Source organism: Mastacembelus armatus, chromosome 10, assembly GCF_900324485.2.
Source record: "Mastacembelus armatus chromosome 10, fMasArm1.2, whole genome shotgun sequence".
NCBI classification, from domain to species: domain Eukaryota; kingdom Metazoa; phylum Chordata; class Actinopteri; order Synbranchiformes; family Mastacembelidae; genus Mastacembelus; species Mastacembelus armatus.
In genome coordinates, this window is record NC_046642.1 from 26,831,179 (window position 1) to 26,848,640 (window position 17,462).

Consider the following 17,462-nt stretch of genomic DNA (forward strand, 5'->3'; position numbering starts at 1 on the left):
TTTTCTGCAGTTATGATAGTAATGTAACCTGTAACTGTCTCCGTGGAGATGCAGATGTGACCTTTGCTAGTTGAGTATTGGTACATGCAGCAGCTACAGATGCTGAAAACAAACCAAAGAAATGTCATTTTACCTCATTGAAATCACTTTGTCTTACAAAGTCAGCCATATGCTATCCAGTATACAGATCCCCTTTTGTGACAATTTTCTGATTTGTCTCATTTTTCCACTTTTCCTCTAGCCTTATTATTTAAATTAGATTCGGGTAGTGCAAGAATAGAAACTAATCATCATTTTATTAGACTTCTGCACCCTGTGGACTTTTCCGTCCCTACTCACCTACTGAGCCTACTGGTAGTTAACTACTTGGTTAGGTTTAGGACATAAAACTTCTTAGCTAGGTTTAGGCATTAAAGGTCCTCTATTATGCAAAATTGACTTTTTGGCAGTTTTGGTACATTTATATAGGTGTCTGGTGTCTGTAGAGACACACCAAGCGAGGTAAAGATGCACCGCCTCCTCCTTCTCCTTTTTCCTGTTTTTTGAATAGAAGTCGCGAAACCACGCTTTCCACATCCTTCTCTTGTATACGTATACAAGAGGCAAGTCCCTCCTCTGGCTCTGCCCAAGCACCGCCCATGGAAAAGTTCGGCAGAACCCCGCGTCTGCCATTATCGGACACTGGCTCCGGCACCGAGAGGATAAACACAACAGGAGGCAAGCTGACCATAGAAGCTGCTCTGGTGTTGACTGTAACAATAGGAGTATGTTCTCACTACCATCAACACAAGACAAGAAGGCACAATGGATACTTTCATCTACAGTGGTGAGTTTCTATATATTTTATTTGTTTTTCTATAACATGGACGTGTTGACGTTAGCCACGTTAGCCGCATAGTTAGCTCAAAAGCTGCATGGCTAACGTACCCGGTCTACTCATAGCCTTGTTTTTACACTGAAACATGACAGGTTGTGCTGTCATCATGTGCTTATGTGCACACAGGTGGAGTACAAAAACACTGGATATTTGCTTAACAAGGTGTTAGAATATAATTCCAGTAATGTCATCCAATGTTCAATTATTATTATAATAATTGTAAAATGACATATTTGATGTATATTAGTTATGCTAGGAGATTGCTCTTTTGGGGTTAAATGTTTTATAGACAATTTTGAAGGTTTAATATAACAATAACTTAGTCAATTGTTATTAACTCATCCTAGTAATTAACGAAAAAGTTAGAAGTAATCTCAGAGACGAACTGTGATGTACTGGACAGCAGACCACACTTCCCAAGGGAAGGAAGGGGCAGTGCATTGGCAAACCAATGAAAACCGAGTGTAAGTATAACAGGCATTTATTGTGGAAAAAATAGCAACATTTATTACTTTGGAGGTATTACACATATTCAAAGAAAGAAAAGTGCAAAAACAACCCATTATTTGAGCAAACATGCCAGAACTGTAAATCGAAAACGTATCTTTGACAGATTTAAATAATGTAAATAAAAAGGTATTGTTATTAAAAAGTAAAAAAACAAGAAAATAGTCTTCTAAACACAGTAGTTGTCACTGTAAACATCTACAACATTTTCTTAATCTTGTAGTGCAAAAGCATTAAACAGTATTTGTCTTTCTGTGATGGAAACCATATTCAAGGAACTGTTCATGGATTTGGCAGAATATGTGGAGAAGATCCTGAGGATATGTGTCCCACCACCTTCTGGGCAGACTGACCAGCCAGACAAAGATGTGTCTAGCTTCAACCAACCAGCGGTCGAAATCCATCGTAGCTGCCTTGTGCATCAGCAAACCCTGACTGTATGCACAGAACCACACAGGCAGAAATGACCACTTGGATTCTCCATGAATCCCCATGAATAGCTTACAAGGCTTCTGTAGGCCTGTAACATCTTCCAAAAGTCACACAAATCCACTATTAGATATTTTATGAAGTGGCTGAGGCATGTCAGAATTAGTTATGAAGAAAACTTACATACAAAATATATATTTTTGTGTGTATTTTTTTCCCATTTTTGTAAAAAATAATGTTACACTGAAAACTTTTTTTTAATGTTTGTACCATTTAAATTAACCAATTGCTTCTTAATCATGTATATATGCAGTTAAGATGCAGTATATTAGTTTATGTATTTGTACTTAGTTTGTGAGGCAGCCCATCTTATTAATTCAGCTTTGTTAGATATAGCTAAACATTTTTTAATGTCATGCATACGTTTCTAAAACATTATTTTTAATCATACAGTTTCCAAAGTATTGGTAATAACAGCCTGTCAGACTTACTGATTTAATCCTCTTAGACACAAGGAGCCTGATACATTTTTAAGGTCTTCTGTGATACATTCAAATGCATGTTCCAGCCCCATGATGGAATCCTAGGAAGGTTTGGAAGCTGTTCAGCTGTCTTGTGACCTGCTTAGGAAAAGAGAAGTTTAATGACAGTATTACCCAGACAATAACATTTGAGACTAATAGCCAGACACACTTGTGGTCTGCCATGGCACACAGGAAGAAATGCTATGATACAGTATAAACCATATTAATATGCTTTTGACTTTATGTTATGACTTTAACATCAGAGTATAAAACCTAATATTGACATGAAATGCATTATGAACAGTCCATAGTTACTTAGCTAACCACAAATTAGACGAAGCAGCACATTTTTAACTACTACTATAAAGTAACAGACAAGACATTTCCCCAAGTTACAACTGTTGTATATACCATTGACTAATAGCAGTAATAGCTAATGTAGCTACTTACATTAACTAGCACTTGTCCTCCAGTATCTGTGTAAGTTTCAATTATCTCTTTACAACTGACAGATGAATAAATACATTAAAACATGTAACCAGCAATACCAAATTGGAAAATCCTCCATCTTCTGTGTATATTGTCACTATCTTTGACCATTACATTACATTGTTTATTTAATCTGTGCTCATGAAGACGAAAGACAAACCAGCAGTTACCATCTAATAATGGCCTAGTCCCATTTTACACAATCATGAAATAATATCAAACATGGTAAAACAAAATGTTAACTAACCATTCCAACGTGTTGTTGCACTCGGGACTTCTCATCTCCTCCTGTAGCAGCAGCCATTATGTGTTGTTCACTCTGCTGTCAGAGCCCCCACCCTACGTCTCCCCATGCAAATTAACACCAAAAACCAGTCGTTTTCAGCAGCGCTAGTATTCAATATCCCTGAAAAAGAAAGGTATCTGAAAGGTATTTCATCATGACAATACAACAAACATATTTAAGTGACTACAGGGCCTGAATTCTTTTCCCCAAAAAAGTGTATAATATGTCACCTTTAAAACGTCTTGGTTAGGTTTAGGTAATAAAACATCTTGGTGAGGGTTAGCAAATAAAACATCCTGGTTATGGCTAGGAAATAAAAGGTCTTGGTAAGGTTTAAGAAATAAAACGATCAAAAATGTACATTGCCATTGACTTGCATTGACTCTAATAGGTGAGTAGGATCCTACTGAATTATCAGTTATCACTGATTTGCTCCCTGGTGCTCTCTGGCACTTGTTGACAGCTACCTAGTACCTCAGTGCGGATGTGGATTCCTGGATCCACCGCTGTGTGTGCACCTCGGTCCTGCAGCGGTGGTGTCAACCACTGCCGCTTACGGCCACTGTGTCAAGCTCCCCTGGTGGCCCCTCTCTCATCCCCAGCTAAGCTTGTTTTAGTTAATGCTAGATTATTGGAAAATGAGCCATAAAGGACTTCTGCTTTCAGGACTTGGGTTTCTTGCTTGTTACAGAAACATGGCTATGTTCTTTGTGTGCATAGAGAGAGAGTGCGCTCTGTGAGTTAAGCTTATTTTCCAAACTTTTATAGCTTGACTGTGCTTATTTTAACGCTTCCAGGACCATGGGACTTGGAAGTGGTCTTGCTGTTATCTTTAAGGAGAAATACTACTGCAAGCAGTTACTGTTTTCTAGAGGTTGAGTCATGGCAGCTGGACTTCTAGTTTTTAGGTTGAAATGTTGCACTACTCGTCCAAATCATAATCATTCATCAGTCTAAGTGAAAGCTGCTATGGAACCTCCAATTTATCCTTCAAGTTGGTTTCACTCCACCCCTAATCCCATAGGCTCATTGGGTGAGCTATGTAAATCAGGTCAGAGTTGTTAGATCCACACTCCTGACTTGGAGGCAAATTCCTCTGAATTCCTGATGCGATGGTCTGTGTAACCTACCAGTGGCGCTAAGATGGTGGCAAGGTGTTTGGCAATGTTATGTCACTGAGTTCATGCTGCTGACGATGGGCCTGAGGGGGGCTCCTTCTTTGTTAAGTTAAGCCTATTGGCTAGGACACCTCTCTCTACCTGGGAGAGTTCCCTGTCTGAAAAGTTCTTAACACACTTTGCCAGACAGATGAAGCTACTTGGATGAGCAGTGAAATGTTTCGACCTAAAAACTAGAAGTCTTGTTGGCATAACTCAACCTCACCTAACTTCACTTGGACGACTGTGAATCTCCACAGACTTACCACTGTTTTCTTCATCATCGTTTGATCTATGCATGTTTGAAGTGGGACACTTTCAGCCTGTTCAGTGTGTTGTCATACATCGTCCTCCCAAATACAACAAAGACAGTGCAAGTATGACCGTATTGTAATCATTGGTGACATGAACATTCACGTTTGCTGTCCTTCGATGCCATTGGCTAAAGAATTTTTACAGGTCATTGATGCTTTTAACTTAGAGCAGTTAATGTCTGCTCCTACATATGTGCATGGGCATACACTTGAACTTGTACTGTCATATGGTCTGCCTGTTTCTGATGTTTTACTGCGCAAGGCTGTTTTCTCTGATCATATGCCTGTTTGATTTTATGTCTCTCTACCCTGTTGTAACGCTAAACAGCTTGCTCCATCTTGTATGGGTTGTGTGATTAAACCCACCACTGCTGTGCAGTTCTCTCTTGCTTTTAATATCACTGTGGAGAATAATTCCGCCAATATATGGCTTGATACAAACAAGCTAACTACTTAATTTCTTTCAAATCTGTGTTCTAAACCCTAATTTGAACCCTGGTTAAATGATGTAAGTGTAGGAGAATCGAGCACAAGTGGAAAAAAGACTACAAGTGTCCTATGACATTCTTAATGAGAGCTGGCACGATTAACAGACAGTAGTTAAAAATGAAAAATCTTAAGTACTTGTCAGATGTCATTTTAAATAATTGTCATAAACCTCCCCTTCTAAATAACTAAAATTAGAGATAGTATTTTAACCCCCCCCTTTCGAACTTTCTGTCATCTTACCTTGTGCTGCTATTTTTTTTATCATTTTAAGCCACTGTCTTTCAGGTCTCTTAAACATATTGTGACCCATTTGAAATCCTCTGCCTGTCTGACTTTTGTATCCAAGATCCTCAAAAAAGCTGTCCTTCTACAATTGCAGCTTTTTCTACATACTCATGGCATTCTTGAGGTGTTCTAGTCAGGTTTTAAAGGTTTTTATAGCACAAAGTCAGCACTTTTAAGGGTTTTTAATGATCTTTTAATTATAACTGACCGGTAACCATGCACTTCTGCTGCTTTTAGATTTGTCCTCAGCTTTTGACATGGTAGACCACGACATATTGATCTCTTGCTTAGAACACTGTGTGGGGATCAAAGATGCAGCCTTGAAGTGGTTCAGGTCATACCTATCTGAGAGGAGTTTTAGAGTAAACCTTGGGGACTCCACCTTGTTGCATGTGCCACTCACGTTTGCTATCCCGCAAGGCTCGATTCTTGGGCTCCTCCTGTTTTCTTTGTACCTGCTTCAGCTTCGCTCCATTTAAAATAAAATAGGGCATCTCTTTTCATTTTTATGCTGATGACTCTCAAATCTATATACCTTTAAATAGGAATGACGGGAGCACCTTTTGTAATGCTTTTATTCATGCTTTTAATGATTATTTTAATGATATTAAAGCCTGGCTGGTCCTTAACTTTTTAAATTATAATTATATAATTATAAAACAGGTAATTGTATTTAGGCCTAGTAACACCTCCTCTCTCTTTTTGGAGCTGCTCTTCACTGGCTTCCGGTCTATTTTAGAGATGATTTTAAAACTTTATTGCTTATTTTAGAAGCTCTTAAGGGTTTTGCACCCTTTTATATCTTGGAGCTTTTAAATCCCTACACTCCTGCTTGGTCCCTCAGGTCAACTAATCCCCCTCCATGTGAGACAAGCCTCTTGCGTGACCGTTTAAAAAAAGAAAAAGTTTCAAATCCACTTTTATTCCTTGGCTTTTAACTCAGACAGAGTTTTTGGGTTTTGGGTTATTTTCTCTTATTTTATCACTTTTTATTTATTGTTGATTGATTTTATTGTGTTTATTTTATTGTTTAAATTTAATTGCACTATATACAGCACTTTGGTTAACCTAGTTGTTTTTAAATGTGCTCTATAAATGAAGTGGATTGGATTGGTGGGGATATACTTTCTCACCACACCTACAGAAGAGATTACAGTTTGTTTGATATGAACCTGGTTGGTGGCTGAGTTCTTGTTGCTGCTTGTTTTTTGTGATGTACAGCAGTGTGCTTTGTGCTGTAGACTACCAAGCTAACAGCATACCACTGACTAGAAACGTTGCGTGTGTTGTTGTTGTTGTTGTTGCAGCATTTGGTCAGTGTGTTGCTAAATAAAGAGGAAGCCTAGGAGCTATTTGCTGATTGGCTGACTCATGGACTTGGCTTCTATCCAGCAAGACTTTTAACAGGCTCATTTGCACACACGCACACACACACACGTCTTAGCATTTTCCTCAACCGTTCCTTTCAGAAATACAAATGGGTATATAACACTGGTCAGCATTAACAACAGTGGGACCGAGACAAAGGGGGTGGGGGTAGGGGTTACTGGTTGATTGACAAGATCGCTGTCCTCCCCTAACTCTCCCTCCCCTCCTTCTCCCTCCCCTTCCTCCTTTCCCACAACAACACAGTGAGCGGGAGTGAGTGCATGCAGGCGAGCAGCAGGCAGACGGAGGGAAGCAAACAGACGAAAGAGAAGACAAAGAAGAAGCACTGTTTCCGCTCTGGATTAACTCTGTATCCTGCCTAAATGTTGCTTTTTGTGGATTCCTCTTTTTTACATGTTTTTCACCAACCATTTGCTCAGCTGTGCAAACTGTCACAGACACACGCACACTTTTGTCCCCACGGATTAACAGCTGCTTTGTGTGAAGGGAGTCCTGAAGGAATGACCATGGATGGATGGAGGTAGAAGGGAGGAGTGTGTCACCTTTTCCCATGGAGACTTTGTCATTCTCTCCACTCTCTGTTGGCTGAGCATCCTTTTTCTTCTTGCTTTCTTTTATGTTATTGTCCCCTCCCTCACTCCCTCCTTCCTTTCTTCCCTCCCTTTGCTGCACAGGCTTTTGTCTGCCTGACAGGGATCCAAGCTGGTCATTTTACTCTCCTTCCCCAGTTGACCCCCTTTGACTGACTGAAACACCAACAGTATCCGTTAAAGAAAAGATTATGCGAATATGACACTCATCAGAGGCACCAGACTAGGCTAAGAGCAGTGACACCACAGCTTGTCACTACTAAGAATGTGGCTGTTTTGTGTGTATGTGAACCAACGTATCACTGCAGGAGCAGTAGTTGATGGTTTGACCTGAGAAAAAAAGCAGCAGGCAGAAGAAGTGTGTACAGAGTTGAAGGTAGCACACCCTAATCTCTTGGTGCTCAGCATGCTATCTTGAACCATGCTGTGGACGTTTTTTTCATGTCAGCATTGACATGACCACAAGGGACCCTGGCCAGTTGGTGACTGGAATTCTTTATTTTGCAGCATAATGGTTGTTTGATATTCAGTAGTTGAATTATTGCCAATAGCTCTCAACAATGGAATTCACGTGAAGAAGTGGGAACTTGCAGCTTGGAGTCCGTGATTTAGCCCAAATATTAAGAGGTTTACTTGTGGAAAACCAATTCTGACTCAGTCTTGAAAGTAGGCTGCTCAGTCTTCTACTGGCTGCATGGTGAGGATGAAGAAGACAAGCAGTACCACACTGAGGTGGGCATGGCCCAACTCTGACCTTCGACCAGCACCCTCTGCAGAGCCTCACAGGAGCCGATGTTCTCGCAGTGAGGACTACAGAATCAACAAACACTGCAACAGGAAGCTGTACCCTCCGCAGTATCTGTGTCAGCCTGCTTACATACACACAGGTACTGTATGACCATATAGACTAGTACTGCCAAGGTTTACCACAGGCTGAGAATTAGTTAATGCTGATTTGACTGAGAGATGTGCAGTGGGAAGCTATTTGGGAGCTCTGCTACAATGGGAAAAAATTGATAGGTAGTTTGAAATTATTATATACATAAATATACATGACATTCATATTTACATATGAATGCACTAGAAATGCATCAGATAATTTGCTTTAAAGTGCTGAGCACTAATAACCTTGTGAAATAAAGGGTATTCCACTGTTTTTAGCATTTCCTTCCATTAAGTTGGGGGACTCCTAAAGGACAAATTTAAAAAAAAGTTTCTAAATCTCTTCTGCATTGTTTAAATATCCTGACATTCAGTTTCAAGTATGAGTCACATTTACACTTACAGTAACACTTACAGTAGACCCACCCTGCCAAGTAAAATTATAATTTTTAGTCACCAACCCATAGCAGTTATAGGTGCTGACTGATAAATTGTATTTTCATTGTCGCGATGTGAATGTGTGCAATAACCACATTGCAAAATAGTGCCTGACATGCAGTGAATAAGAAAAATCATCAATCAGTTTTCTTATATCCCATCCTCATTTACACAGGCTGCAGTTAGCCAGTGAACTGTTAAACTGTTAATGCTATAGCAAATGCACCGGCAACTGATGTAACACAGGTTGGGAGTACTGTTTACCAGTTTGTACTAGTTTGTGCTGTTTGGAAACACTGTGTGTTAGGGATGGGAAGATTAACTGACTGACTAACTTTGTACCTATGTACAGACTTGCACAGGCACAACGCGGGTGCATTGGTAGAGCTGCTGGGAACCGGATACAATTTGAGATGTAATCTAGATGCATCGGTTTATGTGTCTATACATCCGTAAAAAAACGATCAATGTAATCATTAGGGGTTGTATCATATAAATCTCTACATACATAAGTTTTTTTTAATCTTTTATGCCTTGCTCCAATGTTACGTTGGATTACATCTCATTAGCGCGCGAATGCCAGTGATTGTCAGTCATCATAACAAACATGGTGGAGGCAGAGGCTATACATACACCAGTCAAAAACTTAAAATGTAATGTGTGGCAGCACTATGGGTTTATAACAGACAGACAACATTAGTAAAGCAATTTGTAATGTTAGTGAAAGTGGTGTTTGTTTACAGCAGTATGTCACTGCCAGTAACAGTTTACATCTTATGTATTTTAAGCAGCATTTATGAAGGACCTCTGTGAAAAGTAATTTTATTTTTTATGGTTGATTATGTAAAATGATGTTCTGCTGCTTACTACTTAATCAGCACCATTTCATTATTGTTAATTTTGAGCTGTTTGAGCTCAGTGATATAAATGTGTACTGTAACTATACTAAATCTTCAGACAGACAGAACAGTTACACAGGACTTGTGAAAAAAATCCTGTTAATGGTTTTACATTATTTGGTTAATAAATAACCAAAAACAGTCTTGCATTGTATTCTTCCATGCATTGATTTGAATCGCATTGTGTTACACCAAATTGTGTTGAATTATTGTGTGTCAGAATTGGGACTGAATTATATCGTATCACATCGGTGGTTACTGCATTAGCATCTTTAATATCGGATCGTTGGCAGCATATCGAGATACGCATCATATTGGTCTCAGAGCAGAGATGCAAATCCCTACTGTGTTTGTGCAATGACACATGGACCATGTGGTGCTCCTTGTGACATGTAAAGTGATTTCTCTGTGTAATGGGCAGTGAAGCACTAGTATGACTAGAAAGTCACTGTTAGATATACAGACGAGCCTGATAAATCTGGACCGTTGCCCTTCAGCAGGACATTTTACCCCCATGCTCCTATGAAGCTGCTCATTGAGTATCAGGTCCAACTGTTTACTGTTGTACGGGGCAGCATCAGGTGTAAATGACTGTAACTGTGTGAATTTGGTCAAGGCATTTCTATATGCAGGACTGCTCTAAAGAAGCATCTCTTAATAAGTAAAGCTAAAGTATGAAAATAAATTTCCTCTTTAATGAGTTTGAGGGCAAGTATGATTATGGAGTACCCGCATCAATATAAAAAAATAAATCAGAAGTGGCCTACTTCTATGTTTACAGCCGCCTACTTAGCTGGAGACCTGATGATGGTTGCCATGGATACTATTCAGTATCCATGGCAACTCTAACCATCAGCATCTGTTCAATCTGTTCATTACAGATTATGGTTACTTTGAGTGAAATACAGGTGGTTGTGTTTTTTTAAGTTTGCTGTTTATTGGCAATGCCACTGTAGAGACATGCATGTGTTACCTAGTTCTGTGTTCCTACATTACATTATTATTTGTGTCATGTGTTTTTTTGGCCCCAGTCTTGAAATCTGAGTATATGCTGAGTCCAGTCAAATTATTCATAAAATGTACAGTATGTGACACATAACAAAAATACTCAATCAGGCACAATTAATTTTTCTGATCTACCAATTTACTAATATATAATAAAGATAACACTAAACCAAAATAAGACACAAAGCCTTGTTAGAGTCCAAAATCACAAAAAGATTAAATGACTGTAAGGCAAGGCAAGGCCAGTTTATTTATATAGCACAATTCATGCACAGAGTAATTTAAAGTGCTTTACAGAAATAAAAGACAAGTCAAAAGTACATATGCAAAATTAAAATAAGAAACAGCAAATAGTAGAAAATGAACTTGAAATGAAATTAAAGGAGAGTGAATGCCGATAAAATACTTTTAGATAAACACTTTCAGTTGTCATATGCCACGCTAAGAAGAAAAGTTTTTAGCTTCGACTTAAACATTACCAGAGATGAGGCTTGTCTAACATCATCAGGAAGACTATTTCAGACTTTAGCTGCATAAAAGTGAAATGCTGCTTCTCCATGTTTAGTCCTGACTCTGGGCACGAGTAGAAGGCCCGTCCCTGATATTCTCAGCGTTCAAGATGGTTCATATGGCATCAGCATGTCAGAGATGTAATGTGGTGCTGAGCCGTGCAGAGACTTATACACAAGCAGTGCTGTTTTAAAGTCTATTCTCTGAGCAACAGGAAGCCATTGCAGAGATTTGAGAACAGGAGTAATGCGGTTGTACTTTCTGGTTCTAGTCAGGACCTGCAGCTGCCTTACAGCTTGTTTTGAGAGCCCCGAGCCCCCGTAAGCAGGCCATTACAGTACTCTAACCTGCTAGAGATAGTCTCTTCAAGTCTGGTTTAGACATGATCCCTTTGATTCTGGCAATGTTTTTGAGATGGTAAAATGCTGACGATGTTATTGATTTAATGTGGCTGTTAAAATTCAAGTCTGAGTCCATGATTACCCCTAGATTTCCAACCTGATTTTTACATTTTAGAGAAAGAGACTCAAGATGACTGCTGACAGTGTCTATTTGTTTCTGTTACCCAAAGATGATTATTTCAGTCTTGTCACTGTTTATTTGGAGAAAGTTGTTTTGCATCCACACAGTGATCTGTTCAATGCAATGACACAGTGAAACGACTGGTCTATATTCACCTACTGTGAGTGATATGTAAGTCTGAGTGTCATCTGCACAGTTATGGTAGGACACATTGTTGGTGCGTATTAACTGGTCTGAAGGAAACGTAAAGATTAAAGAAAAGGGGTCCCAAGATAGACCCCTGGGGGACCCAACGTGTCAACGACCTTTTGGTCTGAGGCACAGTTACCAATTTCAATTAAATACTTCCTGTGTTCAAGGTAGAACTTAAACCATTTGAGGGCAGTACCAGAGATGCCTATCCAGTCCTCCTTACCTTTGTAACAGGATCGCATGATCCACTGTGTCAAAAGCAGCACTCAGATCCAACCATACTAAGACACACTGTGCCAGCATCGGTGTTCAGACAAATGTCATTTCTCACCTTGATGAGTGCAGTCTCAGTGCTGTCATTAAAATCACCTGTAATAACTAAACAGTCAAACTCCATTTTAAAAGAGAGATAGTCAAATGATAAAAACTCCCCAAATGACACCCTGTGTCACCATGTTATCCCTAAAAAAGGCACATACACCACTACCCTTTTTGTTTTCTTGTATTTCGGATAGAAATGCAAAATTATGTGGGGTGGATGGATTCCGTAAGAACTGCATTTTCCTGTCCTGCTGTCTAACCATGTTTCTGTTAAAAACATAAAATCAAGATTGTAAGAAGAAATAAAATTGATTAAAAATGATTCGTTACATAAATATCTGACATTGAACGCTGCAAGTTTCAAATTAGTTTGAGTGGGACTTGAAACTATCTGTGCAAGGGATTTGAATTAGATTTCTCTCTGTCACTGTCTTATCCGCCCTACAACTTTTGACTGGAGCTATATCACTAGGGGAGAGTACTTTGTCCCTGGGCCTCAGGTCGACAAGTGGTTTATTATGGCTATGAATCCTGGAACAGCAGAGGCCCTCGGTGTCCTAGTCGCTGATAGCAGCATTGGGTCTTTGCTGCTGTTAGCCAACACTCATACCTGTCAGAAAGACAGGTGTGAGTGTTGGCCGAAGCGGTGGAGCTGGTGGAGTTTTAATTGATCGAGGGACAGAGGTCGTGCTCCTGGGTGGCAAAGGGGTTGGTGTTTGCTGGGGGGATGAATTCACTAGCATTGATGATAATACCTGTGACCTTTCCAGGTTAGGGGTAAGGGGCACCATTTTAATTCCTGATTTCACCAAGGTTTCCAAATGATTTGGAAATCCCATTGGTGAAGCTGGGGATGCAATGGACAACGACAAGTGTGCAGAGGGTGTGGATACAACTGGGGGTGCCCAGGGCAGTGGAGGTGGCACCAATGAAAGTGCTGTCGAGGTGGATCCTTGGCTGATGTAGGGTCCATTGCTGGTGAAGTATGACTGCTTTTGTCACTCCTCTCTTCTCTCAGCGTAGGCCTTGGCTGTACAGACGACCGTCCAGACCCAGTCTGGTTACTCAGAGAGTAAAGCAGGTTATTTATCTGTATCAAAAAGTATATTTGATATTTGATTAAAATTTTAATATTTGATCCAAAATAGTTGAGTAAAAGTATAAAGTTAAATTTCACTTACCCTGGGTTACCATTGTGGGAAAAAAAATTCTTTTGGAGTTAACACTGGAGACAGGGATGACCAGCCTTGCTGCAGACCGAATGCAGGCGTTTGGGGATATTTTTGTCCATTCATCATTTTCAAGGCCAGGAACTGCATGATCTGAGTTTGTCTTTTCCTTCAGAAATTAGCCAAGGCAGGCCAAAAGAGCATACAGTGCACTGAAACATTTACTGATATAAAAGCAAAATTCTAAATGCTAAGACAGATACTGGACAATTATACTCAGATACTGCTTGGTCACTTGCACCTGTACACCACACTGGGACCTGCTGCTGCCATCCCTCCCTCAGCACTCTCCGGTAACCCACTGGAAATGAGACATAAACCTTGAATCTGGTTTGAACTGTTTAATCTCCCTTGCCTGCCACTGTAATTTAACTGACTGTAATTACTTAGGCATGATGTTATGGTCTTATTATTTATAGCTATTACCTCTAGTACTATGTCTTTCTCGTCCTCTCCTTCATGCCGTTTTCTTCCAAAATATTTTTGAATATTTATATCTGCTGAGTATATGCATATAAAAGATAGAAAAGTTCTGCAGAAATTTTGAGTGTGACTGCTGCTTCACATGTAACTGCTTCTGTATGTTGATGTGCGATAGGAGTGAATGACAGCTCATTTCCTGTAATTAACTGTCATAAAAGTCATCAAAAGGTATGAATATGTTGTGCTGAATGAATGTAGACTTTTATTGTAGAAATCTTGCTGACATGTAAAATGGCCTCTAGTAGTGCTGAAAGCAGTATTTCGGGAGCCAAAGCACATAGTATGCTGAAATTACTGATTATTAGATTTTTTTTTTTTTTTTTTTAAAAGAATCAACACGTGACCTTAAACTACAATATGACATGTAACTGTGATGCTGATTATACTTTAGAGAGTAGCCCGAAAGAAAGCTGGGACTGAGCACTTTTCATGCTAATTTCCCATTCATTTCAATGGGGCCATTTTTCACCGTTTTTTGCCATTTACGTCCGGTAACTCAAAATGCCAGTAAAAGTTATATGACACAATTCCCAATCATGCTGCATGTCTTGATGTATCTCTTGATGGGGTTTTCTCAAAATTGTGGGAGGAATTATGGTCCAAAGTTTTGTACGGAAGAATAAGTATGGCGAATAACATTTTGTGTGGTCCTGTGCTTTGCATAGCAGTCACACTAAGTGGTCTAACATTAGCTGAAGTTATCAAGTATAGCCACCATAGCCTGAAGAAACGTTACATTATTGCCATAAAGCCCAGATTGGTGGAGGCTAATGTGATGGTTGTCTTTATTGAACTTTGTCCCATCTCCACACAGGGTCTCTGTAGCTCAGTCCGAGTGACCATTGGGTTCTTGGTCACCTCTCTTACTAAGGCTCTTTTCCCACGGTTGCTCAGTTTGGCTGGGCAGCCAGCTCTTGAAAGAGTCCTGGTTATGCCAAACTTCTTCCATTTGAGTATTATGGAGGCCACTGTGCTCCTGGGAACCGAATGTTGAATGAATGTTGAAAGAATGTTGCCTTCCCCAGCTCTGTGCCTTTCAACAATCCTGTCTCTTGAGTACAGCAGGCAGTTCCTTTGACCTCATAATTTGGTTTTTGCTCTGATATACATTGCCAGCTGTGAGGCCTTCTATTGTGTGTCTTTCCACATCATGTCCAGACAATTTAATTTACCACAGGTAGACTGTAATCAAGGTGTAGAAACATCTCAGCAACCATCAAGAGAAATGGGGTCTGAATACTTGTAAATGTGATCTCTCAGTTTTTCAGTTTTCTTTTTGTCATTATATGGCACTGTGTAGATTGCTGAGAAAAAAAATTAATTCAAACAATTGTAGTATCAGGCTGCAACCAGTGTTACTTTCATTGATGAAGTATTGTTATAATTTTCATCAACGACAAGTTTTCACTGACGAAAATGAGACGTTAACTAAATAAAAATTAAATGATGACGACGAAAACTAAATAAAAATATATTGACATTTTCGTTGACTAATAAAAACGAGACGAAAATGTGAGTGAGGGACGTTTTTAGAAAAGATCCAATCAGAATTAATCTTCTTAGACGCACATGCACATTTGAAAAGTAACTGATCCACCTAGTGACGCGGGATGCACGAGTACACGACATCATCATAGCCTACACTGGGTTTCTGTCTGACTTAAACTATAATTAAATGGAGCTGGGAGAAAACAAAGAGAAGATATATGGGTCAGTTTCACATTTGATGCAATGGCATTACTGCTAAATACAGATTTTCTTTTAAATATTTTGGAGTTGCTCTTTTGCTTTAAAGAATGAAGAATGTCATATGCAGGTTATAAGACAATGCATATCTAATTTTTGGTCTTTTAAGGAAAGGCCATATTCTAAATATATTTAATGAAACTTGTTTTTCATTTAATTTTAATTTAGAATATTTTGTATATTACAATAGTTTAACTAAATTACACTTAAATTAAACCCAATATATTAATTACTTTTACTATTACTAAAATCTTATGCTATTTAGTTGACTAAAACTAAAACAAAGCAGATGACTAAAATATGACTAAAACTAAAATTGCATTTTAGTCAAAAGACTATGACTAAAACTAAATTAAAATCTGCTGTCAAAATTAACACTGGCTAACAAAATTGTAAAAAGTGAAAGGGGTCTGAATATTTTCTGAATGCACTGTATCTCCTCTACTTTGCTGTGTGTGTGTGTGTGTGTGTGTGTGTGTGTGTGCGCGTGTGTGTGTGTGTGTGTGAGAAGCATGGATAAGCCTTACCCTCAGTAGAGACATGACAGCCTTATTTTTGGTCATTTAACATATACCCAGAATACTTTAACATGTTGCTTGTCAGATTCTCCTGTGTGGTGTTTGTCAGCACAGGTTTGATACCTACTGTCTTGTAGATTATTTTATTATACAGGTATATTAAACACATAGAGTTTAAGGTTTTCTGGAATCTGGCAGTAAGTCTGACTATAGATAATGTAAACCCAGATATGTAGTTATTAGCTGAGAAGAGGCAGTGGGCTGAAAAGCACTGGTAGGGATTATTTTCAGCATCATTCATGGAGGAAGCCTAATTAATAGAGTTAAACATTGAAGATTTGTGAATGGGATTTTTCTGTTGTGTCAGATTGCTTTCACAAATGTAGCGGAACTGAGCAGCATATGCACAAAGCTTCATCTAGTCTCATAGTAACCTCAAAAGGGGTAGTCTGAATAGAAGCAACAGCTCAGCAGGAGAGGCTCTGTGCGTCCCAAAGCTGCTGGCTCTCATTCATTCATTCATTAATTTCTGTTTTCACTGGGACAGTTCTCTAGCCTGCATGCCAGTCTGGTGTTTCCTCTGTTATTAGCAGATCTGCCAGCAGATCAGTTCTCGTGACTTAAACACATGGCAATTGCCTACTGATCCTGGACCCAATATTCTCTTACAATGTATAGTTTTGCAGCATTTGTTGCTTATTTGATTAAGTATTACCTGAAATTACTAAAGTTACTCTTGTTTTTGATATTTTTGTAAGATGTTTTTAAAGGATTGCTGTCCACTTGCTATCCACTTCATACAGCTAACTAATGTTTCAATTACATTACTGCAAGAAATGGTGATTGTCAGGGTAAGAGATCAGGGCAGGTGTATCACGTATATAGCGTACATATTATATAATTTTTCCAGTGTTTTATTTGTATGCGTTAAGGTGAAATAGAGTTGAAAAAGGTGGGAAAAAGGCTGGTTTACCACTGTGTTGCATCATCTCTTCGTTTTAAAACTCATACTCAGTTGGGAATCAAGGACATGAATTGCTTTACTTTTGAAAGCAATATATCTTCTGATTCTTTTCTGTTAAAAAATGCAAGATCAATTTGAGTTGTAGATCAAATTAGCCTATTCTAATAGTTCAATTTATCATGTGGGAAAATCCACATAAGCAGATAATTTCTTAGAGGTTTTTTTTCCTGTATGTCTTATTGTGCCAGTTCACATTAAAATGTCCTAAAACAATAACTAGCTTCCTGTAATTATCTAGTTCATATGACATGTCCTTAAAATAATTAAAAAAGAATTAATACCTACCGCAATAAGTGGTTATGTGACACATTAAACTAATGTCTCCAGCCTATTTTATTTACCTGTTTGTCTGTTTAC

The 17,462-nt window shown here is 38.9% G+C and overlaps 1 protein-coding gene across 2 annotated transcripts in view; it reads left to right on the forward strand.

The window, feature by feature from the left end:
- LOC113144184 (storkhead-box protein 2-like) overlaps window positions 1–17,462 on the forward strand; it is a 92,296-nt gene that overhangs the window by 13,075 nt on the left and 61,759 nt on the right. Inside the window, exon 2 of one of the 2 annotated variants that reach the window (XM_026330016.1) lies at window positions 6,990–8,223. The exons of the other annotated variant lie outside the window; for it this stretch is intronic. Coding sequence (XP_026185801.1) covers window positions 8,031–8,223 — 193 coding nt within the window. The 5' untranslated portion in view covers window positions 6,990–8,030. The remainder of the gene's footprint in view (window positions 1–6,989; window positions 8,224–17,462) is intronic. 2 annotated transcript variants of the gene reach the window in all.